Genomic DNA, 27510 nt, shown 5'->3' on the forward strand with positions numbered 1-27510 from the left:
TGTTCTAAGCACTGGTGTAATAATAATAATAATGTTGGTATTTGTTAAGTGCTTACTACGGGCCGAGCCCTGTTCTAAGCGCTGGGGTGGACAGAGGGGAATCAGGTTGTAATAATAATAATAATAATAATAATAATAATAATAATAATGTTGGTATTTGTTAAGCGCTTACTATGTGCCGAGCACTGTTCTAAGCGCTGGGGTAGACATAGGGGAATCAGCTTGTCCCACGTGGGGCTCACAGTCTTAATCCCATTTTACAGATGAGGGAACGGAGGCACAGAGAAGTTAAGTGACTTGCCCACAGTCACACAGCCGACAAGTGGCAGAGCTGGGATTCGAACTCATGAGCCCTGACTCCAAAGCCCGTGCTCTTTCCACTGAGCCACGCTGCTTCTCCCACGTGGGGCTCACAGTCTTAATCCCCATTTTACAGATGAGGTCACTGAGGCACTGAGAAGTTAAGTGACTTGCCCACAGTCACACAGCTGACAAGTGGCCGAGCCGGGATTCGAACCCATGACCTCTAACTCCAAAGCCCGTGCTCTTTCCACTGAGCCACGCTGCTTTTAGACACAGGGGAATCAGGTTGTCCCACGTGGGGCTCACAGTCTTAATCCCCATTTTACAGATGAGGGAACTGAGGCACTGAGAAGTTAAGTGACTTGCCCAAAGTCATACAGCTGACAAGTGGCTGAGTCGGGATTTGAACCCATGATCTGTGACTCCAAAGCCCGTGCTCTTTCCACTGAGCCATGCTGCTTCTCAAGATGCCAGGGGTTCCTGAAGATCAATATTAACACTACTTCCACCACAAATTATGCTATTTATAATGATAATAATGTTTATTTAGTCTTTCTATGTGTCAAGCACTGGGGTAGATACGAGATCATCAGATTGGATGCAGTGTCTAGTTCACAGACTAAGAGAGAGGGAGAATATGAATCTTTTCCCATTTTACAGATGAGAAAGGTGAAGCACAGAGAGGGAAAGTGACTTGCCTAAAGTCACAGAGCAGGCAAATACTAGATCTGGGAGTAGAATTCTGACACTCACACTTGCGCTCTTTCCACTAGACCACACTGCCTCCTTGACACCTACTAAGTGCCAATAATAATAATAATAATGTTGGTATTTGTTAAGCGTTGACTATGTGCAGAGCACTGTTCTAAATGCTGGGGTAGATACAGGGTAATCGGGTGGTTCCACGTGAGGCTCGCAGTCTTCATCCCCATTTGACAGATGAGGTAACTGAGGCACAGAAGTTAAGTGACCTGCCCAGAGTCACATAGCTGCCAAGTGGCAGAGCGGGGATTCGAACCCATGACCTCTGACTCCCAAGCCCGGGCTCTTTCCAGTGAGCCACACTGCTTCCAAGCATTATGTGAGTCCTGGGGTAGAGACAAGATAATCAGATAGGATGCAATCTGATAAAGATGTAATATTCCCATTGTATAGAGTCTCCCTCTATGTTCAAAATAATGACGCTGGACTTTATCAGTGAGAAGCTGTGTGGCCTAGTGGATAGAGCATGGGCCTGGGAGTCAGAACAACCTAGATTCTAATCCTGGCTCCACCACTTGTCTGCTGTGTGACCTTGGACAAGCCACTTCCCTTCTCCATGCCTCAATTACCACATCTATAAAATGGGGATTAAGACCGTGAGCCCCATGTGGGACAGGGACTGTGTTCAACCCGATTATCTTGTATCTACTCCAGTGCTTAGAAAAGCGCTTGTCACATAGTAAGCACTTAACAAATACCGTAATAATAATAATTATTACTTCAGGTGAGGGTGAACAGCTGATTGGCAGATGACAGTGGTTTCCACACTCTTCCCGTAGGAAGTCCATCCCTTGTTGGTCTGCTACATTTTCTAAATAAAGGGCCCGGAGTAGTTTTGAATTCTGCCCCTTTTGCCAATCTTCTCGGAGTTCTGCTCCAGGAAAGTGAGTGCATTCCCGGTGGAGTCCCGCTGTACAGGAGAAACCAGGACAAGAGGGATGAATTTAGATTCAAACAGTGAGTCAGGGGGCTTAACCGGGGGCTCGGGATTCTCAATTCCCCACAGCCGTTGCCTCGCTCAGCCCCATCCTGACATCTCATTCTGCATAAAAAAACATGGCACCACACCAGCACTGAGCTCCTTGGATTCTTCCCAAGACTTTGCCAAACAAGGAAGCTTTTTGAAGTGTCCTGAATTCTGGGCTCTTTCACGGCGTGTGCAGCTTAATTTATTTATAAAGACTGTTTATGGAGATTTAGATACAAAGGAAAGCCAATGCCATGGAGATAGTTGCAATAGTCCCCAAAGTCGATGGTAGTGTAATTGGCCTTCAGCAATCAGATCCACGGACAGATTCCTGCCATTTCCCTCTTGCCGGGTAAGCACAAATTCTCCATAACATATTCCACACCGATGTTACCACCCTACCGTGAACATTAAATTTTAATTGACTCTAAATATGTACATTGTGCTTATTTACTAATTTTAGTTTTGGATAATAGCCATATTAAGGAAAGAGGCAGCCTGCCTTGCAGGTGTGCACATTAACAGAAAAAGCTTTCTATTTGCCTTTGAAAGTAAATTCACCCAGCAGCCTCCAGCCTTAATCCCCACATAGAAGGACTCTGTCATTTATAGACAATAGGGGGAAAGGGGCAAAGGCGGTGAGGGGGAGTTAATACCGTTTACATAAAAATGATTTCCATTTGGGTCTGTCTCGAGAAGCTGGTAGTCTTCCCTCCCCTCCCCCCAGTCCTCTTTTAGAGAGACAGGAGAGTTTGGAGCCTGGGTGAGGTTGCCCCTCTGTAGCCCTTCTAGCTTTGTCTGTACCTGGTGGCCGCGTCTCTGCCACTCTTCTCTGCTCCGTCCTCCGTGAAATTAAAGAGCCCGGTCCAATTTGCCAAATCCTCTCCACTCTGCCAGCTAAACTGCAGCCCTCTAATGAGAAAACGAGGTAGTTTGATATTTCATGTCATTCATTTGGTTCACTCTTTCAGCTCGTTGCATTCCGGGCATTCATGCAGAGATTATACATACATATGATCATTTATTGATAGTTTTTTTTATTATTCTGGTGCAATCAACCAGATGGAGACGGTTCTTACCAAAAATCTGAATTAAGCACACCAGGTTTTTATAAATCAAATCCGTAAACACACGCATGGTAAACACACATGTAAAGCCAAGGTGGGAACGAAACTGAGGAAAAGCAGAGAGCACAGAACACCCTCCAGCTTGGCATCTCGATGCCTCATCTTACCCATTGGTTCTAGATTTATAATAGAGCGGCTGTCACAATCCCAAGACTAGTCAAAATTGAACAGTAATTCCTCTTTCAGGCAACCGGACAAGCCCCCAACCAGATAACCATTTTAGTTTACCCACTGAGCAAGAAATGTTGGTAAAAAATTAGGAAATCCTTTCCTCGGCCTATGGCACAATGGACTAATGGGCTAGGGTAAAAAGTTAATCAGTGTCGAGGAATGGAGGCGATACATAGCCCCTTGGAGCCTTCAAATGCCTTCTGTATCATCTGGTGAAGAGTGTGGAGATGCAGCTTCAGAAACGCTTCCGTCCTTCCTGTTTCTCCTGTTCGTGAAAAATCTGAAAGTCCCTGCATCTCCTAATCTTATTTTTCCCTACCCAGTCTCCACTCCACACATTGGTGAAGGGGCAACCCATGAAAATTTCACCCCAGTGAGCTACACACAGTAGAGAGAAGCATTTTTTCAGCATTTACTGTATTATAGAGATAAGCATTCTCTCTTCATATATTGGATTATACACTGTATTGCACCCAAATCCAACTCTGGATTATTTAGGGAAGGATTTGGGGATTATCCACAATCAGCACAATCATAATAATAATAATTATAATTATTTACTTTGTTCTAAATGCGAAGCTACGCGCTGGGGTAACTACAAGATGAGCAGATCAGACACAATCCCTGTCTACTTGGGGTTCTCAGCCTAAAATATCAAATCCCCACTTTACAAATGAGGAAACTAAGGCACAGGGCAGTTAAGCGACTTGTCCGAGGTCTCACAATGGGAAAATGATAGAACCAGGATTAGAACTCCAGTCTTTGACTCCCAGGCCTATGCTTTTTCCACTAGGCCACGCTGCTGATGTTCTGAATGACATCTTTTGCTTCCTCTCGATCGACCCACCCTCATGTAGAAAAATGTGGAAAATTCAGGCTATGCTGTGAGCCAAAGATACACTCCCAAATGTCCTCTGGGGTTATCCAACCCTGATGAGAGATCATCCAGCCCTCTGCAGTGGTTGACAAGTGGCCCGGGATCGGCTGTGTGACCTTGGCTGAGGCAGTGTTGATCCAACAGAATAAACAGAATCCTGCCACCTTCATCTGTCTCTCATCATTTTGCTTTTCATCCACCAATGCCTTTCTCTCTCCTCATCTGGGCAAAGCAGCACCGGTGACCATCCATCCCATTCTCCTCTCTGCTGGGGACTTCTGGGGGCTTGTGGGTGGTGAGGGGGCACCGGTGAGGAGAAAGAGGCCTGCAGAGGTAGTCTCAGCACCTGATTTTTTTTTTATGGAATTTAAGCCTTTCCTACATCCCAGGCACAGTACTGAGCGATGGAGTCAGTGCAAGCTAATCAGGTTGGACACAGTCCATGTCCCACGTGGGGCACACAGTATTATTCCCAATTTTACAAGATGAGGTCAAATGAGGCACAGAGAACTTAAATGACTTGCCCAAGGTCACGCTCCAGACAAGTGGCAGATCTAAGATTAGAACCCAGGTCCCAGAGACCCCGATCAATGCTTTTTCATTAGGCCAGGTTGTTTAGAAGCCAGGTACTTCTGACTCGCAGGCATGTACTCTATCCACTAGGGCACACTGATGAACATAGTGTACAAGCACTAATGATAACAGCAATAATGGAATTTGTTAGGTGCTCACTATGTGCCAAGAACTGTACTAAGCACTGGGATAGATACAAGATCATCAGGCAGACACAGTCCCTTTACCACTAAGGGAAATGAGGCACTGAATTCCCCAATTTGCAGATGAGGAAACTGTGGCCTAGAGAATTTAAAGTGCCCAAGGTCACCCAGCAGACATGTGGAAGATCTGGGATTAGAACCCAGGTCCCCGATTCCCAGGTGTGAGCTTTTTCATTCAGCCACACCGCTTAGACTTCAGAGTCTTTTCTGTGAAGCCTCCTCTTTGGAATAAAAACTCCTTATTCCTTTCTAAAGGTCCTATCTGATTCATCTCGAAAGGCAATCTGGGACCTTTTGCATTTTAGAGCTTTTGAGAGCTTCAATCAGCATTTGAGCATCCGATAAAAATGAATCTCTCCTCCTAACCCATCCCTTCTGCTGGGTGTTGCCACTGATGGGGTCGGGAGCGGGAGAAAGGGGGCTGTGTGGGGGACACAGGGTAAGGAACGGGGAGGGATATTCACAGTGAGTTCATGAATCATCCAATCAGTTGTCACAAAGGGCTTTGGGGGAGGAGATTGGTTTGGTTCTTTCTGTGGTATTTTTTATGTGCTTACTATATTCCAGGCACTGTTCTAAGCACTGGCGTAGATACAAGGTAACTGTGTTGGACACAGTCCATGTCCCATGTGGGGCTCACAGTCTTAATCTCCATTTTACAGATGAGGGAATTGAGGCACAGAGAAGTGAACTTGCCCAAGGTCACACAGCAGACGAGTGGGGGAGCCGGGATTAGAACCCAGGTCCTTCTGACTCCCAAGTCTGCTTGTGATCGATCTATCTTACTAGGACACGCAGCTTCTCACTGACCTGCTAGGAGGAAGGTGAAGAGCCTGCCCTCATTCTCTTTAAGAAAAGCTTCAGTGCTTAACAAGCACCTGCCAAGATGAATTCCAAACTTTACTTACTTATGAATTTATTAAATGTTTACGCTGCCAGGATAATCAGATCAGACACAGTCCGTCTGCTCAGAGACATCATCAGGTGACGCCCTACTCAATGACCACATCAGAAATGATAATGATATTATAAATAATAATAATAGTAATCATTATTAAGCACTATGTGCCAGATACTGTGGTAAATACAGTGCAATCTGATACAGTCTCTTTCCCACATAATGTCCCCAGTCTAAGAGGGTGGGAGAACTGGTATTGAATCCCTGTTTTAGAGATGAGGAAGCTGAGGCCCAGAGAAATGAAGTGATTTGTCCAAAGTCACACAGCAGGCACGTGGCAGAGCTGTGATTAGAACCCAGATCTCCTGACTCCCAGTGATGGGTTCTTTCCGCTACTTCATGCTGCGTGTCACCGGACTGAGGACACAGGACAGAAAGGGTCTTGTGTCCTCAATCCACAACCCTGGATCACCTCCAAAGTCCGCTTCCTCTGCTCCTGTGCCCGAGCTGCAGAGCGCTGTTGGAGAAAATCCAGACATCTCTCTGACCTTGTCTTCTTTACATTTATTCTTAATTGCTTCAATTCGGCCCTCTCCACTGCCCGACAACAATACTTCTCCTTCCTATTTCACTCCCATACCCACTGTCCCCTCCAGCTGTTCCAAACACTGAACTCCCTCCTCAAACTTCCTGTCCCCCCCAACCCCACCATCTCTTTCTCCTAACAACCTGGCCACATACTTCATCAAGAAAATTGAAACCTCAGGTGTGATCTCCCTAAAATCTCCCCTGCTCCTCTCAGTCCCCCCTTCCTCCTCCATCCTCTTCGACTCTCCCTATATTCCCCGCAGTAACTCAAGGTGAAATCTCTCGCCTCTTCTCTAAATCTACCCCCTCCACCTGTGCTTCTGATCCCATCACCTCATACCTCTCTAAAGCACTCACTGCCTCCCTTCTTCCATCCTTGACTGCTATCTTCAACTGAAAGTTCACTCTTCAACAGCTTCTTCCCCACTGCTTTCAATCATGCTTATGGAATATCCCCATCCTAAAAAAAACCCCAGCTGTCGCCTCAACTCCCTCGTACCATTTTTCTCCAAACCTCTTGAGAGGCTTTTTTATACCCACTGTCTCCACTCCCTATCTTCCAATTTTCTCCTAGATGCCCTCCAAGCCAGCTTCCACCCCCTTCACTCCACAGAAACAGCCCTCTCTAAGGTAACCGATGATCTGCCAGGCTCTATTCCGCCCTAATAAGCTTAACCTCTCAGCCTCCTCTGACCCCCTTCTCCTTGGAATTTTTTCCCATCTTGAATTCACTGTCACTGTCCTCTCTTGGGTCTCCTCCTATTGGGTCTCCTCCTATCTCTCTAACTGCTCCTTCTCAGTCTCTTTTGCTGGTTCCTCCTCTGCCTCCCACCCTCTGACAGTAAGGGTCCCTCAAGGCTCAGTTCTATGTCCCCTTCTATTCTCCCTCTATACCCACTCCCTTGGAGAACTCATTTGTTGTACAGTTGTACTGTGTTCCGACCTCATCTATCTCACTGCCGACCCCTTTCTCACATCCTCCCCCTAGCCTGGAACTCCCTCCTCATCCGTATACTCCAGGTCACCACTCTCTCCACCTTCAAAGCAAGATGAAGCTCACATCTTCTCCAAGAAGCCTTACCTGATTAAACCCTCTTTTCCCCAGCTCTGTCTCCCTTCTGCACTTAGATCTGTGACCTTTAGACATTTGATATTCTCTCCACCCCCAACCCCAGAGAAGCAGCGTGGCTCAGTGGAAAGAGCATGGGCTTGGGAGCCAGAGGTCGTGCGTTCGAATCCCAGCTCTGCCACTTGTCAGCTGTGTGGCTGTGGGCAAGTCACTTAACTTCTCTGTACCTCAGTTACCTCATCTGTAAAATGGGGATGAAGATTGTGAGCCTCATGTGGGACAACCTGATTACCTTGCATACCCCAGCGCTTAGAACAGTGCTCTGCACATAGTAAGCACTTAACAAATACCAACATTATTATTATTATTATTATATACATACCATTAAATTAATCACTTATAAATTACTTATTTATTCAATTTAGTGCCAACTCCCCTTCTAGGTCATTATGGGCAGAGAACATGTCTGCTTATTCTCTTATATTGCACTCTCCCAAATGCTTAGAACAGTGCTCAGCATATAGTAAGCGCTCAGTAAATACGATTAATTGATTGAATGAAGCCCTTTCCTCTGCTTTTACAACTGTTCTTACACCAGTGAAGTTGCAGCTGCTTCTAAACAGACTATCTCTTGTGGTGAGGAATGTAATAACTACCCCTTTCCAAGCATCAGTTTGGGATGCTTAATTTAGCATTTTATGAGCCTCTGTGGGACAGGGACCGTATCTTATGTGTTCACTGTAATAGTAGTAGAAGGAGCATAGTAATAACAGCAATAGTATTGATTGAGCCCCCAGTGCACTCTACTTGAATGTTATATCTACTCAGCCTTTGGTATTGGTAAGTGCCCAGCACAGAGTAGGCAATTAATAAACACCATGAATGACTTCCTAACAGGGGAAGCAGTGGGAGGGCACAAAAATGGATTGGAGATGGCCCTTGGGCATTTGTGACCTTAGGGCATTTGATATTTGCCCACCCTCAACCCCACAGAATTTATTTACATATCTACAAATTATATATTATAAATTACTTATATTAATATCCATCTCCGCCTCTAAACTGTAAGCTTATTATGGGCAAGGAACACATCTGTCAACTCTGTGATATTGTACTCTACCAAGTGCTTATAACAGTGCTCTGTACATAATAAGCACTAAATAAATATGATACAGTCCAAGAAGGGCAGCTGCAGCTGCACTCCTGTTCTTGCAGGACAGTTAAGTGACTTGCCCAAGGTCACACAGTAGGAAAGAGGTGGAGCTGGGATTAGAACTCGGGTCCTCTGACTCCCAGGCTTGTGCTCTCTCCACTAGGCCACGTGGTTTCTCTGTTAAGGCAGGTAGTTGAAGGGTTGACTGTATTGATCTGGGATTACAAGAATAACCGGGTCAAGGGAGGCATCAGAAATTTCAGTCTTGGGCTGTCTAAATTGGGCCCAATTCTTTATTTTTATCCAGACCCACATGCCTCAAAACCAAAAAAAGCCTCAATCAATGTACTAAGTGGTCCAACCAAGACTGACAGGCACTTGAGGGAAAAAGATTTGGCCTAAAGTCTTGCATTGTAAGCCAAAGGACTGAGGCTCCATGAGGCCAAAATAGTAACCACATCTCATAATTACGTATGCCCTACTCCAAAGAGCTCACTCACTCCGGGGATGTGAACTCGCTTGCGTCATCCTATTGAGTTAAATGAGAGCCATTGTTACAGCTAAGGAACATGTCATAGCTGAAAGGAATCTCTTCAAACATTCTTACAAGGGTCACGTGGACTCAATGATTATAACTCTTCCTGAGATAACATTGCTGGACTTTTCTTTTTTTGCAACTTCTCGGTTAGGGTCCTGGCCTGGGTGTCTTGGAGTTTTACAGGATCGGTACGTACTGCTCTGCAAACAGCATTTTCCCAGCTGGAAGACTGTTGTGGTCAGAGCTTTAATATGGATATTTGAGGAGGGTGATAGGGGCAGGGAGGGAGAAAGATTCAGATTGAGACATGGAGAGAAGGAAAGCTCAGCCTTTTCTCAACTGTTATTTCAGAGCCAAGCCATCATTATTATTATTAATAACAATAATAGTACTTAAGTGCTTACTGTGTGCCAAGCACTGTACTAAGAACCAGGATAGATACAAGATAACCTGCTTGGGCAGAGTCCCTGTCCACTGGGGCTCACAGTCTAAGAGGGAGTAAGATTTAATCCCCATTCTGTAGATGAAGAAACTGAGGCACAGAGAAGTTGAGTAACTTGCTCAGGGTCAAACAACAGACAAGTGGCAGAGCTGGGATTAGAACCCAGACCCTCTGACTCCCAGGGTGGTGGTCTTTCCATTAGGCCACACTGATTCTCTAGTGGCCTATACCTCTTATCGCTTCCAACGAGATGTTCCTCTGCTGGAAAATAGATCAGTTTGGGGATAATCTGAGCCCTCTTGTTTCCTTCTCTTCTGTCCAATCATTCAATCAATAGCATTTATTCCTTTCCTTGCCATCAATCAGTCAATAGCACAATAGCATTTATTGAGTAACTTCAGTCTGTAGAATGCTACACTAAGCACTAGGAAGGGTACTATAGAATTAGTCTGCGAGACTTCTGCCCTTGACGAGTTTATAACCTAGAGGGGAAGACAGTCACCTAAAGAAATTAGAGATAAGAGGAAATAGTAGAGTATATGAGATATGCATAAAAGTCTTACAGGAGACTGATGTGACAGTAGAGAATGATATGAAAGGGGAAGAGTAGAAATGAATTGGAGAAAGCTTCCTGGAAGAGATGTGATTTCAGTAGGACTTTGAAGTTGGGGAGAAATGTCTTCTGTTGGATATGAAGGGAAGGGACTTCCCAGCAGAGTAAGGAATGTGAGTAAGGGGTCAGAAGTAGGAAAGAGGATAATGAGGCACAGTGAGTAGGTTAACTTGAAAGTTATGAAGAGGGTTATAGTGGGAAAAGAGAGTGGGTAAGTAAAAGAGAGAGAGAACTGATTGTCTTAAAGCCAAAGTTGTTTCTGCTTGATGCAAAAAGAAACAGCTGATAATGGGAGGTTTTTAAGGAGTGGGGTGAATGCAGAATGACATTTTAGGAAAATAATCCAGGCAGTAGAGAAAATCAAGGATTGGAGAAAAGAGAGACTGGAGGCAGGGAGATCTGTGAAGAGTCTGATGCAAGCCAGAATATTACAGTGGCTATGATCAGTGTAGTCATTGTTCGTATGAAGAAGGGATAGATTCTAGAAATGTGGAAGAAAAACTGACAGGATTTGAGAGGAAACAGTCAATCGATCAAGATTTTTATTCACTGAGTGCTTATTGTATGCGGACCACTATACTACGAGCTTGGGAAAATAAAGTACAATAGAGAATTTCGACATTGTATCCACAGGGTAGAGTCCATTAAATTTAGCACGAAGAAGCTCATTGGTAACCTTGGAGATAAAGGTCTCACTGGAGTGAAGAGGGTGGAAACCAGATTGAAGAGTGTCAAGAAGAGAGGAGAGGGAATGGAGGCAGCAGAGGTATCCAATATGTTTGAGGAGTTTGGTCAGGAATGGGAGGAGGAAGATGGGGGTGGTGACTGGCCAGGACAGCGGGGTGCAGAGAACGTTTTTGTCAGTATATGACAGACGCTACCAGAGGCAGGGTGGACGATTATCAACCAGTGATAGAGATAAAAATGACTGGGTTGAACATGCGGTAATTCTAGTAAGACAAACAGATCTCAATCAACAGCAAAAATCCAGGAGGTAAAGTAAACTGCCTATCCCTCCATAGCCATTCCTGATAACAATCTGATATCACTGTATCACCCCCTCAAAGGACCTGCAATATTAACCAACCTGCGCATCATTCATTTTTCATTCCTTCCCCAGACACCCAGCCTGTTTTGACCTTACTTGGACTTGATGTATTAGGCCCTTCATGTCCCACTCCCAAACCATCTAATATGTTCAGTCATGCATTCATTCAATCAATCGTATTTATTGAGAGTTTACTGTGTGCAGGGCACTGTACTAAGTATTTGGGAGAGTACATTACAGCAATAAACAGATTCCCTGCCCACAACAAGCTTACAGTCTAGATGGGGGAAGACACACATCAATAAAAATAAATAAAATACAATTACAGCTATGTACATAAGTGCTGTGGGGCTGGGAGGGGAGAAGAGCAAAAGGAGCAAGTCAGAGTGCTGCAGAAGGGAGTAGGAGCAGTATCCTCAGAGGAGATCTCCCTCCTCGCAAGTGCCACCCCCTCCACCTGCGCCTCGGACCCCATTCCCTATCACCTTATTAAAAACATCGCCCCTGCCCTCCTCCCTTCCTTAACTTCTATTTTTTAAGCATTCAATCTCCAATGGCTCCTTCCCCTCTGCCTTCAAACATGCCCACATCTCCCCCATCCTAAAAAAAACCCGCTCTTGACCCCACTTCCCCTTCCAGTTATCGCCCTATCTCCCTACTACCTTTCCTTTCCAAAATTCTAGAACGAGTCATCTACAATCGCTGCTTAGAATTCCTTAACTCCCATTCTCTCCTGGACCCCCTCCAATCTGTCTTCCATCCCCTCCACTCTACCGAGACTGCTGTCTCTAAGGTCACCCGTGACCTCCTTCTTGCCAAATCCAATGGCTCCTACTCCATTCTAATCCTCCTTGACCTCTCTGCTGCCTTTGACACTGTCTCCGTCCTCTCCCGGTTCTCCTCTTATCTCTCTGGCCGGTCATTCTCAGTGTCCTTTGCAGGCGCCTCCTCCCCCTCCCATCCTTTAACTGTTGGAGTTCCTCAAGGGTCAGTTCTTGGCCCTCTTCTGTTCTCCATTTACGCTCACTCCCTCGGTGAACTTATTCGCTCTCACGGCTTTGACTACCAGCTCTACGCAGATGACACGCAGATCTACATCTCTGCCCCTGTCCTCTCCCCCTCCCTTCAGGCTCGCATCTCATCCCGCCTCCGGGATGTCTCCACCTGGATGTCGGTCCGCCACCTAAAACTCAACATGAGCGAGACTGAGCTCCTCATCTTCCCTCCCAAGCCCGGTCCTCTCCCAGACTTCCCTATCACCGTGGATGGCACGGCCATCCTTCCCATCTCTCGGGCCCGCAATCTCGGTGTCATCCTTGACTCGTCTCTCTCGTTCACCCCACACGTCTTATCCGTTACCGAGACCTGCCGGTTTCACCTCTACGATATCGCCAAGATCCGCCCTTTCCTCTCCACCCAGACGGCTACCTTACTGCTACGGGCTCTCGTTATATCCCGGCTAGACTACCGTGTCAGCCTTCTCTCTGATCTCCCTTCCTCCTCTCTCGCCCCGCTCCTGTCTATTCTTCACTCCACTGCCCGGCTCATCTTCCTGCAGAAACGGTCTGGGCATGTCACTCCCCTCTTAAACACCTCCAGTGGTTGCCTATCGACCTCCGCTCCAAACAAAAACTCCTCACTCTAGGCTTCGAGGCTCTCCATCATCTTGCCCCTTCCTTAGTCTCCTCCCTTCTCTCTTTCTACCGCCCACCCCGCACTCTCCGCTCCTCTGCTGCCCACCTCCTCACCGCCCCTCGGTCTCGCCTATCCCGCCGTCGACCCCTGGGCCACGTCCTCCCACGGTCCTGGAACGCCCTCCCTCCTCACCTCCGCCAAAATGATTCTCTTCCCCTCTTCAAAACCCTACTTAAAACTCACCTCCTCCAAGAGGCCTTCCCAGACTGAGCTCCCCTTCTCCCTCTACTCCCTCTACCGCCCCCCTTCACCTCTCCGCAGCTTAACCCTCTTTTCCCCCCATTTCCCTCTGCTCCTCCCCCTCTCCCTTCCCATCCCCTCAGCACTGTACTCGTCTGCTCAACTGTATATATTTTCATTACCCTATTTATTTTGTTAATGAAATGTACATCGCCTTGAGTCTACCTAGTTGCCATTGTTTTTACGAGATGTTCTTCCCCTCGACTCTATTTATTGCCATTGTTCTTGTCTGTCCGTCTCCCCCGATTAGACTGTAAGCCCGTCAAAGGGCAGGGACTGTATCTGTTGCCGACTTGTTCATTCCAAGCACTTAGTACAGTGCTCTGCACATAGTAAGCGCTCAATAAATACTATTGAATGAATGAATGAAAGGAAAAGTGGGGCTTAGTCTGGGAAGGCCTCTCGGAGGAGATGTGCCTTCAACACGGCTTTGAAGCTGGGGAGAGTAATTGTCTGTTGGATTTGAGGAGGGAGGGTGCTCCTGGTCAGAGGCAGGACGTGGGCTAGGGGTCGGCGGTGAGACAGGTGAGATCGAGGCACAGGGAGAAGGTCGGCACTAGAGGAGTGAAGAGTGTGGGGCTGGGTTGTAGAAAGAGAGAAGTGAGGTGAGGTGGGAAGGGGCAAGGTGGTGTAGTGCTTTAAAGCCAGTGGTGAGGAGTATTTATCTGAGGCGGAGATGGATGGGCAACCACAGGAGTTTCTTTAATACCTAGTTTCTAAAGTATCCAGTTCTTCTGATGCTTGTGTTTTCACAACACATTTTGGCTAAAGCACCCATAGGAAACTGGGGAATGCTCATTCAACAATGCAAACCTGTTGGATTCAGTGTGACACAGTCTCAGAAGAAATGGCTCAAATGCATGTATGTGGTGCTGGACTGGATGGAGTTTAGCAAGTACGCAACCCTACCCTTAGGAGAACTGGGGATGTCAAAATAATTTCGTATCCAACTGTAGTCCTTTCCTATCCCAATTCCTTCTCATTGTAACCCACAAACACACATGCTCTGTTTGTAGCTGCTACAGTTGGAAGGGATGTTCAAAGATAATCCAGCCCAACCAGATAAATGGTTGTTTACGCAGCTATCACCTAATGCTATCCTGGGATTTCAAGTATTCAGATGGTCTCTAGCCCTTTGGATAAACAAAAATTGACTGCACTGAACCCCGCCTGGTCCCATATAAAGAACAATCTCCCCATTGTATCTGATGTATTGTATCCCTTCTTTTTTTTATGGTATTTGTTAAGCACTTATTATGTGCCGGGCACTGTACTAAGTGCTGGGGAAGATGCTAACTAATCAGATTGAACACAGTCCACGTCCCATATGTGACTCACAGTTTTGAACCCCATTTTACAGATGAGGCAACTGAGGCACAGAGAAGTTAAGTGACTCATCCAAAGTTTCACAATAGACAAGTGGAGGAGTCAGAATTAGAACTCAGGTCCTCTGACTCTCAATTCAGGTGAACCGTGTGACCCAGTGGTGGAGGAAGGCAGTCTGATGTGCTGGACCACCTCACCCTCCTGCCTGATGCTGTAGAAATCAAACTATCTATACAGCAGTTAAAACGGTTTGGCTGCTAGGAAGTGTCAAGGAGATCTTGCACTCCAGAATGGAATGAATTGTCATCGTTCCTGATATCTTCATTGCATCAGCTTGCTTTCCTTTTTTTTCTTTCCTATTTCTACTTCCCAACGTGGCTATTCCTCTTCCTTTAGGTTAGAAGCCTCCTGTGGGCCAAGGACCAAGTCTCTATCATTCTTCCCGAAGCTTAGTTCAGCCTTTCACATTGCAAGCACTTGATTAATGTTAATATTGATAGATTATTAATTGATGGGTCCAGCCACAGCCCGTAACCAAACGGTATAAGCAGACCTTTCTTTTGCTCTGAACAAAACAGCCTTTCCCCTACATACCGTCCCCTCCTCCTTTTCTCCAAAGCCTTTCCTTTCCCTCTTTCAGTGTGACTCATCTGCTCTACACAGCCTTCCTAGATTAGCTCCACATTTTTCTCACTCGGTGCATTTGTACCTCTGCCCTAAATGGTTCTGTATCACTAATGAATCTGTTGCTGTTGTTTACATGTTATTTACCTGTTATGTACATGTTATTGAGAAGCAGTGGAAAGAACATGAGTCTGGGAGTCAAAGGACCCGGGTACTAACCCAGCTCTGCCACTTGTCTGTCGTGTGACCTTGGGCAAGTCACTTAACTTCTCTGGTCCTCACTTCCCTCATCTATAAAAATGGGAATTAAGACTTTAGCCCCATGTGGAACTTGAACTGCGTCCAACCTGATTATCCTGTAAACAGATAAGCAGTGTGGCTTAGCGGATAGAGCATGGGCCTGGGAATCAGAAGGACTTGGGTTCTAATCCCCGCTCCGCCACATATCTGCTGTGTGATCTCGGGCGTGTCATTTCTGTTCTCAGTTACCTCATCGGTAAAATGGGGATAAAAATGTGAGACCCATGAGGGACAGGGACTATGTCCAAACTGATTAACTTGTTTCTACCCCAGTGTGCTTAGAACAGTATTTGGCACATAGTAAGTGCTTAAAAAGTACCATTATTATTATTACTATTATTATTATATCTACTCCAGTACTTAGTGCCTAGTAACTGCTTACCAAATACCATTTTTTAAAAATTACCTTTGTGCTTGTTCTATCTCTTCTGATAGACTGTAAATTCCTTGAGAGTCAGTGTCATTCTTCCCTTTATAATTCTCAGTGTCCAGACTACACTCTGCCCACAGTGAGGGCTCAGTGACTAAAATACCGTTGGCCGGCTGTCTGCCTGACAGAATCTGGTGTTGACCTGGGAGTTAGGGTACAAAGTCAGTTTGTCAAAAGGCGAATGTCTCCAAATCAGTTCCATCTTCGGGACTTGTCAGCTGCCCTCAGCACTGGGCAATCATTTCTCAACCAGTCTCTTGGCCTGCCCTTAAAGCCTCTCTTCAATGGTTTCACTGTGCCCCATTTAGCTCAACTCCTACCCTTCTATGCTGGCTCTTCCACCTACAATCCTGGGCCGGAGTGGGTGCCTTGAATAGCTGACATTTTCCTTTCCATGGTGCCTAAAGTCCTTTTTTATTTTCCTTCTAAAAAAGAGCAGCTATTTGAGGAAACTGAAGCCCAATCCACCTAGGTCCACACGGGTAAAAGAAGCAGAGGACTGAGATTTGACTGATGCATTGGGACTATTTATTGCTATTGTTCTTGTCTGTCCATCTCCCCCGATTAGACTATAAGCCCGTAAAAGGGCAGGGACTGTCTCTATCTGTTACCGATTTGTACATTCCAAGTGCTTAGTACAGTGCTCTGCACAAAGTAAGCGCTCAATAAATACTACTGAATGAATGAATGAATTGGGACCTTGTGGATAAACCATCTAGACAGAGAAGACCCAAACCATCCTGTTTCCATCAAAGGCTTTCTTTTTATCCCCCGCTGCATTAGCAGGCCCACTTTAATCAGTGGGCAAGACATTAGGATGGAAGGAAAGAAACTGGATCCTTTAGTAACAGGAAATAGCTACATCAGGCTGAGTATTTCATATCAGTTCTCCTTCACCCGGTACCTAGTGCAAAGAGCCAGAGTCTGGAGCCAGGCGACCCAAGTTCTAGTCTCTGCTCTGCCATGGGCCTGCTGGGTGAACTTGAGCAACTCATTTAACCTCTGTGCCTCTCGAAAATGGGGGTGAGATGCTTGTTCCCCCTCCCTCTTGGACTGTGAACCCCATTTGGGGCTGAAACTGTGTCTGTTCTGATTATTTTGTACACTTACCATGTAGCAGGTGCTTTATAAATGTCATTAGAATGTTTGTGTGTCCACCTGACCAGCCGGTCAGACTGCAGGCCTACTGAGAAGTAGTATGGCCTAGTGAAAAGAGCACGGGCCTGGGAGTCAGAGACCCTCCCTGCTAATGCTAGTTCTGCCACTTGCCGACAGTGTGACCTTGGGTAGGTCACTTCACTTCTCTTCCATTGTCCGACTAACTCAGCCCCACAGCCCTTTGGTAATTTATGTATTTATTTATGTTAATGTCTGTCTCCCACTCTAAATCATAAACTTGTTGTGGGTAGAGGATGTGTCTACCAACCAGAGTAAGCAGTCAATAAAAACCACTGATGATTGATCACCCACTCCCTTGGACAACTCATTCACTTCCAGAGTTGCAACTACCGTCTCTTCACAGGTAATGCCCAAATCCACCTCTCCGATCTTGACCTTTCTGTTTTTCTGCAGTTTCTCATTTCCTCCTGCCTTCAGGATATCTCTACTTAACATGCCCCAAAGCAGAAGGCTTCACTTCCCCCCCAAACCTTATCCTCCCTCTGACTTCCCCATTACTCTTGTTAATACCACTACCAGCCCTGACTCACAAGCCTGCAACCTGGGCAATATCCACAACTCATCTCTTTCATTCGACCCATAGGGTCAATCTTCCCCAAAATCCCATTGGTTCTACCTTTACAACATTGGTAAAATCCTCAAAAACCTCCAGTGGTCGCCTATCCACCTCCACATTATTCATTCATGTCATTCATTCATTCAGTCGAATTTGTTGAGTGTTTACTGTGTGCAGAGCACTGTACTAAGCGCTTGGAAAGTACAATTTGGCAACAAATAGAGACAATCCCTAACCAAAAAAGGCCTCACAGCTAGACAGACAACAAAACAAAACAAGTAAACAGGCATCAATAGCATCAAATAAATAAATAGATACTCCTTACCATCTAAAAGTTTTAAAGCATTCAATCAGCTCACCCCCTCCTATTTACCTAACACATGTCTTACTACTGCCCAGCCCACGTGCTTTGCTCCTCCAATGCCAACCTACTCACTTGATCTTATCCAGCGCTTAGAAGAGTGTTCGGCACATAGCAAGCGCTCAACAAATACCATTATTATCTACCTCTTGCCCATGTCCTTCCTCTGCCCTGGAACTCCCTCCCAATTCATACACAACAGACCACCCCTCTCCCCACTTCAAAGCCTTATTAAAATAACATTTTCTCCTAAGATGCCTTCCCCATTTAAACCCTCATTTTCCCATGCCTTCTCTCTTCCGTTTGCACTTGGATCCGTACCCTTAAAGCACTTGATATTCACCCCACCTTCAGCCCAACAGTACAATGTCTGTCTCCCCCTCTAGAATTTAAACTCCTGATGGGTAGGGAATGTGTCTACCAACTCTGTTGTACTGTGCTAGCCCAACCACTTAGCACAGTGCTCTGCTCATGGTAAGTTCTTAATAAATACCATTGATTGACTGATTGTAAAATGGGGATTCAATACCTGTTTTCCCTCCTCCTCCTTAAACTGAGTCCCATGTGGGATAGAGACTGTGGCTGACCTGATTATCTTGTAACTAGTCCAGCATTTAGTAGAGTGCTTGGAACGGAGTAAGCACTTAGCAAATACCACAATTATTATTATTATTATGGCAAAAATCCCAGAGCTGATGACCTTAAAAGGAGAAGGTTAGGAAGAAGAGTGCAAAGAGCAACTTAATACCAACCTTCAAAGCTCTCAAGGGAATTGTAATGTGGGCAATGATCTCTTCCTTCTGCCCTCATAGAAGCCAAAACAAGAGGAAATAGAATTAATCCACAGCATAAGGGATTTCGATGATATGAAAGAATTTCCCAACCCTAGGAGCTGGAATGGGTTTCAGAGGGGAGGTGTTGGAATCTCCTTCTCTGGAGAGCAATGCAAACAGGAGGAATGTGGGCTTGGTGTCTGTCTCAGCACACTGACAGCCAGTAAAATGAGGGATAAGCAGTCTGTTTTCAAAAGAAATGTATCTGGGATAGTTTAGCTGTGATGCTCCCCAGAGGCAGGAAGATGGACCACACAACCTTGAAGGTCAGATCCAGCCAATGATTTGGTAATGATGAGCAGAAGCTCTTGGGCCCCATGTTTTTCTGCTGCCCTGGACTATGGTCTTTATAAAGCCACACCCACTGGTATCTTGGGGATGAGGCAGATTGTGATAGAAGAAAAAAAATGATGCTTGCCATTTCCTAATACCTCAGCCACATCATTACTTACATCTGCACCTGTAAATCTCTCTCTCTCTCTCTCTCTCTCTCTGTGTATCTCTGTCCTCTCTGTCCTTTCTCTTTCCCATTTTCTCTCCCCCTTTCTCTTTCTCTATTGATTTATGTATGCATGCCTCCCTTGACTCCCCTGTTAGATTGCAAGCTCCTTTACAGCAGGGACTGTGCCTGATCTTTAGTACCTACTGTCTAGCCTGTGAGCGATGGAATGAAAGCTGAACAAGAGAGGGAAAGGGTTCACTGCAAGCAGTGTCCCAAAGAAACCCAGGAAGTCACCAAGTGAGGATTTGGTGGGCAGCAGGTGAGGGAGGGGAGGGTCAGCTCCCTCTGAGAAGCCATAATCACAGCTTTGGCCAAAGTTAAGGGTCGGGAGCTAGGACACCTTGGCAGTATTCCCGAGAGAGAAGGCAGCCTGAGCTAAGGAAGGACGTGAAGCAAAAGGCAGCACAGCCTCCTGCATAATGGCACATCCCCCCTGGTGAACACGCAGCTCCTTAGAGTAGTAATGATAGCTCTGCGTCTGCTGTTGAGGCGATTATACCCCACAGGGAACTCTCTGTACTGAACAAAGTATGAAAAGCAGGAGCAGCAGCAGCAGCTGCTATAACTAGTACAGTTCTCAAAAGAAAATAGGCAGGAGCTTAGAATCAAGACGACGTTCGGAATTACCTCGTGCTCTTCCCTCAGGCCCCCACCGACTGGATGCTTGCAAGGATGGGGTGGGTGGAATCGAGCTAGAACTGGCGAACCGGGGGCTTATTGGGCAGGTGAAGAGTTGGTGTGCTACGGGCTGTTTGTGGGACTTTGCAGCTTCCGGATTTCATTTCAGCAGAGATGAATCTCAAGTGGAGAATATGGCTGGGAAGCAGAGGCTGCCAGCATACACATATGGGTGGGGGTGGGGTTGAGATTTCAGACTCCCGTTCGCTCCTGGCACCTTTAGAAGCCTTAAAATCCCTTCCACGCTTGGGAGACGGTCCGCCGCTTCCCATATGGTCGTTTCGATGTGAAAACACTTGTAGACATTATTTAGGTCTGCCTGGGAAAGCATTTCCCAGAATGCAGTTTGGTTGGACTGGAGACAAGGGAGGCCCAGCACCTAATTTACGTAAGTCTAGGAGTGCTTTAGGATTAATTAATTGTGGTATTTGGAAAGCGCTCACTACGCGTCAAGTACTGTTCTAAGCACTGGGGAGGATCTGAGGTGATCAGGTCAGACACAGTCCCTATCCCTCAGAGGGCTCGGCTCAGTAGTCCGGAAAAGTGAAAACCCTGCTGGGATAAAAGACATTCTCCTCCAAATGGGATGTTTCCAGCTTAGGCAGAGGCAGAGGCAGAGAGGGGCTTCCGGATCTCATTCCTGCCACACAAGGCACGACAGCAGACAGGCCTGGCAGGTCACTATCAGTCTGGCTCAAAATAAAACCGCCTTTTCTCCCATTTCATTGCATGTGACATCGATCGAACCCACGTTTCTGCCTGCAAGGACGGCCCCGCCGGGGACAGAGAATCGAGCTAGCCAAAGAAAAGAAGATGATAGGTACAGTGAGCCAGAGAATACTTGACATTTCAGAAATCCAGCATATAGATGATCCATTTGGTGGATTTTCTGCAGTACATTTTTTTTTCCCTCCCATCAGCCTCAAGCCTTTTTTCTCTCCAATGTCTTCCTGGGCTGTAGGTTGTGATGGTGACTTTAAGATCCATTGACTTAAGTAAGTTTTCCCCATCAGGCACCTGATCACCTTCACAGCCAGTATCACTGGAAATTTGGTGCAATGGAGCATTGGGTGGAAGAGAAGCAGCACGGCTTAGTGGAAAGAACACGGGCTTGGGAGTCAGAGGATATGGGTTCTAATTCTGGCTCCACCATTTGCTTGCTTTATGACCCTGGGTAAGCCACTTAGCCTCTCTGTGTTTCAGTTACCTTATCTGAAAAACAGGGTTTAAGACTGTGAGCTCCACGTGGTGATATTTGATTACCTCGTATCTACCCCAGCATTTAGAACAGTGCTTGGCACATAGTAAGCACTTAGATACCACAATTATTATTATTAATAACACTGGGGATTAGTGCTGAGAAGCGGTTAGACAGGACTGAGCACTGGAAAAGGAGTCCAGTCCTCACATTAGCATTGTCAGTGGCATCTTTTGATTCTTAAGGGGTGCTGAGGTCTGTGCTAGGCATTTGAGAAAACGCAGAAGGAAAAGATGCTGTCACTGCCCTTGAGAAGCTTACATCGAATGGAGACCACAAGCAGACACGAATTGCTAAATATTGTTGTTGTCATCTTATGCTGTCGAGTCGTGTCCGACCCATAGTGACGTCATGGACACATCTCTCTCAGAATGCCCCACCTCCATCTGCAATCGTTCTGTTAGTGTATCCTTAGAGTTTTCTTGGTAAAAATACGGAATTGGCTTTCCGCTGCCTCCTTCTGCGCAGTAAACTCTGCCCTTGACTCTCTCTCATGCCGCAGCTGCCCGGCACAGGTGAGTTTTGACTTGTAGCAGATTGCCTTCTACTCGCTAACCACTGCCCAACCTAAGAATGAAATGGATATGCCTCTGCTTGACTCTCCCTCCCGCAGTCGGAACCGGTAGAGTGCTGGAAACTCTCCAGGTGTGACCCTGAGAGCGTTGCTAAATATACAATAATGAAATGAGTAAGAGCATGGATACAAATGATAAAACAAAAGTAGGCAAATGACTATGTAATCAGCAAGTCTATAATTGCCTAAGGTGGACGATGGGATGATATGATCAGAGAATCCCTCCTGGAGAAGGTGGCTTTTCTGAAGGGCTTTGGGACATGATTTGGATTGAGGGAAGAGAGCTCTATTCATGGGACAGAGCAAAATAAATGGGTCAGGGATAGCTGATTTCCAAGCAAGATGCCATGAGGATTGAAGAGTGTGAACAGGGTGCAGTGGGAGACGAGATCAGATAGCAGGAGAGCCTTAGGTGGAAAGCCTTAAAGAAAAATAGGTAGCCATTAGAGGTTTTTAAGGAGGAGAGAGAGGTCCTTTGAATGGTGTTTTAAGAAGCTAATCCAAACAGCTGCTCCTCAGATGGATTGCAGAGAAGACAGGCTTGAGGCGGAAGACCAATAAGGAGCCTGCTAGTGTAATACAGATGGGAGGGGTCAAGGATTTGAATAACGTGGGAGATGAAAGCCGGAGAGGAGTGAAAGGTCACGCTAAGGAGCCCAGCTGCTGGGGCAAGGAAGAGGTTAGAGTTGAGGTCAAGGGTGCTCATCCATGTCCTAGTGCTTCCCTAAGTAAATAGTCCCCTCCAAGATATTCTGCAAGATATGACTAGCTCCATAAGACTCCATACCGGCCTCCTGTCTCACCCAATTTCACCAGGAGGGCCAGCTCCCTGGTGACTGTGGCAGAGTCCCAGAAATGGGTGCTTAGGGATTTTGAGGGTCTTCGGGGAGCTAGGGCATTTTCCATTCTGAAAACCAATATTATCAAAATCACTAATAAAAATCTGACAAGGTGGACTCTCCTGGTGTGTAAGGTGCGTCCTTACAGTAGCCCTGGGGAGACCCTTTCATGCTTTCAAGCCGATTATGAACTGTGGATTGAATGTACTGAAATGGCCCTCAGAGGCCTAGAAGAGGCTTATGCAGCTCCCTAAAGTGACTCACAGGGAGTCCTTTCCACTCTGGACCTAGGGTGGAGCAGACTTGCTCTCTCCAACTCTTGCTGTCTCTCTCCCTGGCCAGGCCTGTGGGATGGTAATTCGCCAGCCATCGAGCTGCTGAGCTGAATTCCCATGTTGGACAGAGGCAGGGGGCAGGGCCAGAGCTTGAGGGGAGCAACCCTGGAGCCCTGGGAGAACCCAGGACAAAACTACTGTTGGATGGAGGAGGCGAATGTCTTAGCCCAAAGCAAACCCCAGGGCCCAGAAAGGGGCAGAAGGAGAGAGACAAGAACCCTGATGGGTCTAGTTGTCCAGGGAATCAAGCAGTTTGGCTAGAGGAAGTAGGATGATCATAATCCAGGAAGAAGGGGGAAATCTCTTAAAGAGCAGTGAGGCACAACCACTGAGAAGCAGCGAGGCCCAGTAAAAGAGCACGGACCTGGGAGTCTGAGTACCTGAATTCTAATCCTGACTCCGCCGCTTGTCTGCTATGTGACCTCGGGCAAGTTACTGCACTTCTCTGTGCTTCAGTTACCTCATCTGTAAAATGGGGATCAGAATGTGAGCCCATGTGGGACAGGGACTGTGTCCAACCTAATTAACTTGTATCAACCCCAGTGCTTAGAACAGTGCTTGGCACACAGTAAGCACTTAACAAATACCATAACAATAATAATTATCATTATACGGTGCCAGTGCAAGAAACTGGCAACTCTGTTGTACTGTACTCTCCCAAACACTCAGTACAGTGCTCTGCACTCAGTAAGTGTTCAGTAAATATTATTAATGAAACTGGGAAAAGAGCCCAGGGGATGAGGGTCTCCATCTGGGTCAGACCCAGACCTCCTGCCTACTCCAGGTGGCATATCTATAATGTGATTTTCAAGAGAACAGCCCACCTACCTGCCAGTCCTGTTCTGGGTGGCACCAGCACCAGGGGGATTGTAAGCTCATGCGGGGCAGAGAATTTGTCTGTTTATTATTATTTTGTACTCTCCTAAGCTCTTAGTACAGTGTTCTCTGCACACAGTAAGCACTCAATAAATATAAATGAATGAATGAGTCTTTGGGTACCTCTCCAAGCCCCACTCCAAGCCTCGATTTCCCCTGGCCTCCCTGCCACACGGAGTCACATGCAATCACGGAGTCACAGCTTACTGGACTCCTAGGAGAGGCCAGTTTCCCTGCAGAAAACAAGTATGGCCACCTAATCCAGTGTGGAAGCACCGTGGGATGCCGCACATCAAGGCCCGGAACCAGAGAGATGGAGCTGAGGCTACCTACAGCCCCCGGGTCGTCTGAATTCTTCTTCGGAGTCATCGGCAAGGGCAGAGTCAAATGCAGATATCTTCGCACAACCTGACAATCCCACTGGCTAGCTTGGTCCCCTTCATCGATTCCTAATGTGAATTTGGGATTTCTTAGGCTTCTTCCGATCAGGCAGGTCCGTTATTCATAATCAACTACAGTTGGTCCTAGGTACTTTAAGCATATCTAGGCCTTGGATCACCCAGGGGTCAGGGGGAGAGTGAGGTGGGGAGAGAAAGTGGAAGGGTGTGCAAGTTGAAGGGTCGGGGCAGGCTGTACCATTTCATTAAATCGAAGCCAGAGAGACCCTGAGAATAAGCAAAATCAAGAAAGCAAAGCAGGGAGAATAATAACCACTGCCAAGGCAAAGGTGATCAAGCTATGACTCCAAACCACTGCCCTGATTGGAAAATGATCAGCTTGAATGGGAAACAGGCAGAAATAGCAGAAGCCCCTGTGGCCGAGCATCACCGCTCTATTGAGGATGCCGCTAGTCGGACGTGAGTTTTAGCTATGTCTTCCCAGGAGAAAACGGCCAGTTCTCCCCGCTTCGTGTCTCATCTCTCTCCAGGCGGCATCTACCACTGACCTTCTGCCTGGGTCAGGAGGGCCTGGAGGGCTGAGGGGACAGGGGATAGGGTTAAAACCCCTTGGCTAAACCTTTCCATCTAATGATGAGAAGCCATCTGCCCCAGCGGATTTGTGAGGAGGATTTTCTAGTTGAAACCAGAACAGGGGAATTGAAAATTTGATCCCCATTTAACCTTGCCTTTCAAGTTCACAAAGACCCAGAGATCGGGCAAGTTTCCGGTGTGAAGGTTCTACCAAGGAAATCTTCCTTGCTCCGGACAGCCCCGATCCTGCACCGTCCTCCCGAGCTCCTCACAGGACAGGTATGCTGCTCTGGCCCCTGTGAATCCAAAACACCTGGGCAGAAACCCCCTCAAGCGAGGTCTTCCAACCTCCCCTGTCGCTCATTCCAGGGATTAATATGTCTCGGATCAGCCTGGCTCAGCCTCCCGTTTGCTGCCAACACATTAAACCGGGTACCCAGGTCTGGCCGACGCGTAAGTCTTTAACCTCAACGGGTCACCAAAGGAAACGTCCTCTGCTCAAACATTGGAGTGGATTTGCGGACCTGGATTGTCCTGCATGGTCACTCAAACTCAGTTCCCTCATCTGTAAAATGGGGATTAAGACTGTTAGCCCCATGTGGGACATGGACTGTGTCCAACCTGATTACCTTGTATCTACCCCAGCGCTTAGTACAGTGCCCGGCACATAGTAAGCGTTTGAATACCGTAAAAAAACCAACTCAACATTGCTTTATGGTAAAGAGTATAATAATCCAGTTGCCCCTCCGGGATGCACCTAGCCCAAACCCATCTCCCCCCACACACTCTGAACTTTCTTACCTCTTGATGTAGTTCCTGCCATACAGGATCTGTTGCAGCAAAGTGACAACCGCAAACGCGCAGATAAATATGAAGAACAAACTTCTGTTGCCCAGCAGGTCCCGATTTGTCGTGGGGTCGGAATAGCCCATCCTGTCGGCGCGGGGCTCCGGCTCGGCGGAGTCGAATTCAGTGCATGGTTCCCTCGGGGTCCGTTTTCACGTTCCGGGGGACGAGAGGCCCCGTCGCCGGCCTCAGAGCGAGGGAGCCACAGGCACGAGGCGAGCCCATGGTGAGCCTGGGACCGCTTCCTCCTAGCCCCCCTTTCGACCACTTAATATCCAGTTGCCGCCGGAAAGTTTCCACGGGTAACCCTTGAAGCCAGCCGGTCACAACCTGGGCGCAGAGTGGACGATCTGCTTGAGGAGGTGTCCGGTCCTTCTTGAAAGCTCCAGCCGGCAGTGTCCTAGTCCCATTCGGTTAGGCGATTCCAGATGCCCCGATAAGGGAAGCTGCGCATCCAACAGGGGAGGGCAGCAGCCAATGAAAAGCTCCCCGGCTCTCCCTCCAACCGCCCCCCTCCACCCCCCACCCCCACTGCCTTTGGCTCCACAAGCCCCCGGCGGGTCCGGCCGGCCGGCCTTCTGCTCACGGATGCCGGCAGCTGGGGTCGGCGAGGAGACGTGACTGGGATGTGCGATGGATCAAACGGGTAGGTAGGGATCGGGAGCCTTTCTCGTCCGGTCCTGCCAACACAAGAGAGGCGGGCCGGTTACGCTCGGAGGAAGAGCCTTCTTAGGTGGGAGAAGGAAAACCTGGATGAAGGTGGGGGGGAGGGCAGAGGGAGGTCCAGCGACAGGGAGAGGGGGTGGGAGGAGAGGAAGGAGGGACCGAGGCAGCGGGCTGCATTTGGTTGGGAGCATTTGCATGCAGCATGCAGTCTGGTTAGTCATCCCCGATCAGTTTTCTATGTTTTCCTGGTTATTTCTCTGGGGTAAGCACAAGCAAGGTCACCGTGCATCTTTTCAAGGACACTGCTCTCCGCTCCTGCATGCTGATTTATTACAAGCTCAGGCCAGAGGCAGGAGGGGCGAGGTACCACGCAAACCTTAGAAACTAGTCCAAAGCCTGAAATTCCATTTGTTTCCCCCCCTCCCCCCACCACCATCTCCCCTTACACCAGGCCCCTGCCTCGGATTAAAAAAAGACCTCGTTGTGACTGAGACAGCGGGACCTTGTGTGAGCCAGTCAGAGTGCTATTAAATCTGCAACCCGCAACCTCAGCTGAAACCGCCACGACCCCCAGAAAGCTCTAACCCTCTCTCCTTGGCAGCGACATCGTGGGCGGCTCTACCTCTAAAACCCCACGGAAAAACAGCCACTTCAGCAAACGGCAGGACCCGCTGTCTCCGTGGAAACTCTGCCCCTAACATTTCAATCAGCCACCGGGAAATCAGCTCCGTCACCCAGGGGAAATCAGCCCCCTCCCCTGCCCTCACCGGAGTCATATGCAAGCTGGGAGTCTTGATCCCTCTCCAGAGATTTCTAGAGCCCCTTCGGTCACAGCACTCGAGAGGTGGGCCGCAGGTCTCAAATCAGCAAGCCTTTTAACTAAAAACACAGGTGAATCGAGGGTCGGGGGGCGGGCAAAGAACTTCCCGCGCCAGAAAATAGCTAGAATCGAGCCTGAAAGAGTGCAGACTGTCCCAAGTTGCTGTTCCATCTTGGGGAATGTTTACTGATTGGAGAGAGCTTGCTCTCATTTCTCAGTGCCCTGCCCCCACAAATTGTAAAATTCTTCAAGTGAATATGGTGAGATCT

General features: G+C 47.4%; 1 protein-coding gene and 1 long non-coding RNA gene across 2 annotated transcripts in view; one reads left to right on the top strand and one right to left on the bottom strand.

Moving 5' to 3' along the window:
* The window catches only part of ST8SIA5 (ST8 alpha-N-acetyl-neuraminide alpha-2,8-sialyltransferase 5), an 84588-nt gene extending 58332 nt beyond the window's left edge, over window positions 1-26256 (bottom strand). Inside the window, 2 exon segments of the mRNA XM_003428322.3 lie at window positions 2837-2944; window positions 25711-26256. Of these exon segments, the coding sequence (XP_003428370.2) occupies window positions 2837-2944; window positions 25711-25841 (239 nt within the window). The 5' untranslated portion in view covers window positions 25842-26256.
* Window positions 17366-20972, top strand: LOC114810345. Its single transcript, XR_003758046.2, has 2 exons — window positions 17366-17469; window positions 20823-20972. It is a non-coding gene; the product is annotated as an uncharacterized LOC114810345 (long non-coding RNA).
* Window positions 26257-27510: the final 1254 nt, after the last annotated feature.

Source organism: Ornithorhynchus anatinus, chromosome 3 (assembly GCF_004115215.2).
Source record: "Ornithorhynchus anatinus isolate Pmale09 chromosome 3, mOrnAna1.pri.v4, whole genome shotgun sequence".
NCBI lineage: Eukaryota > Metazoa > Chordata > Mammalia > Monotremata > Ornithorhynchidae > Ornithorhynchus > Ornithorhynchus anatinus.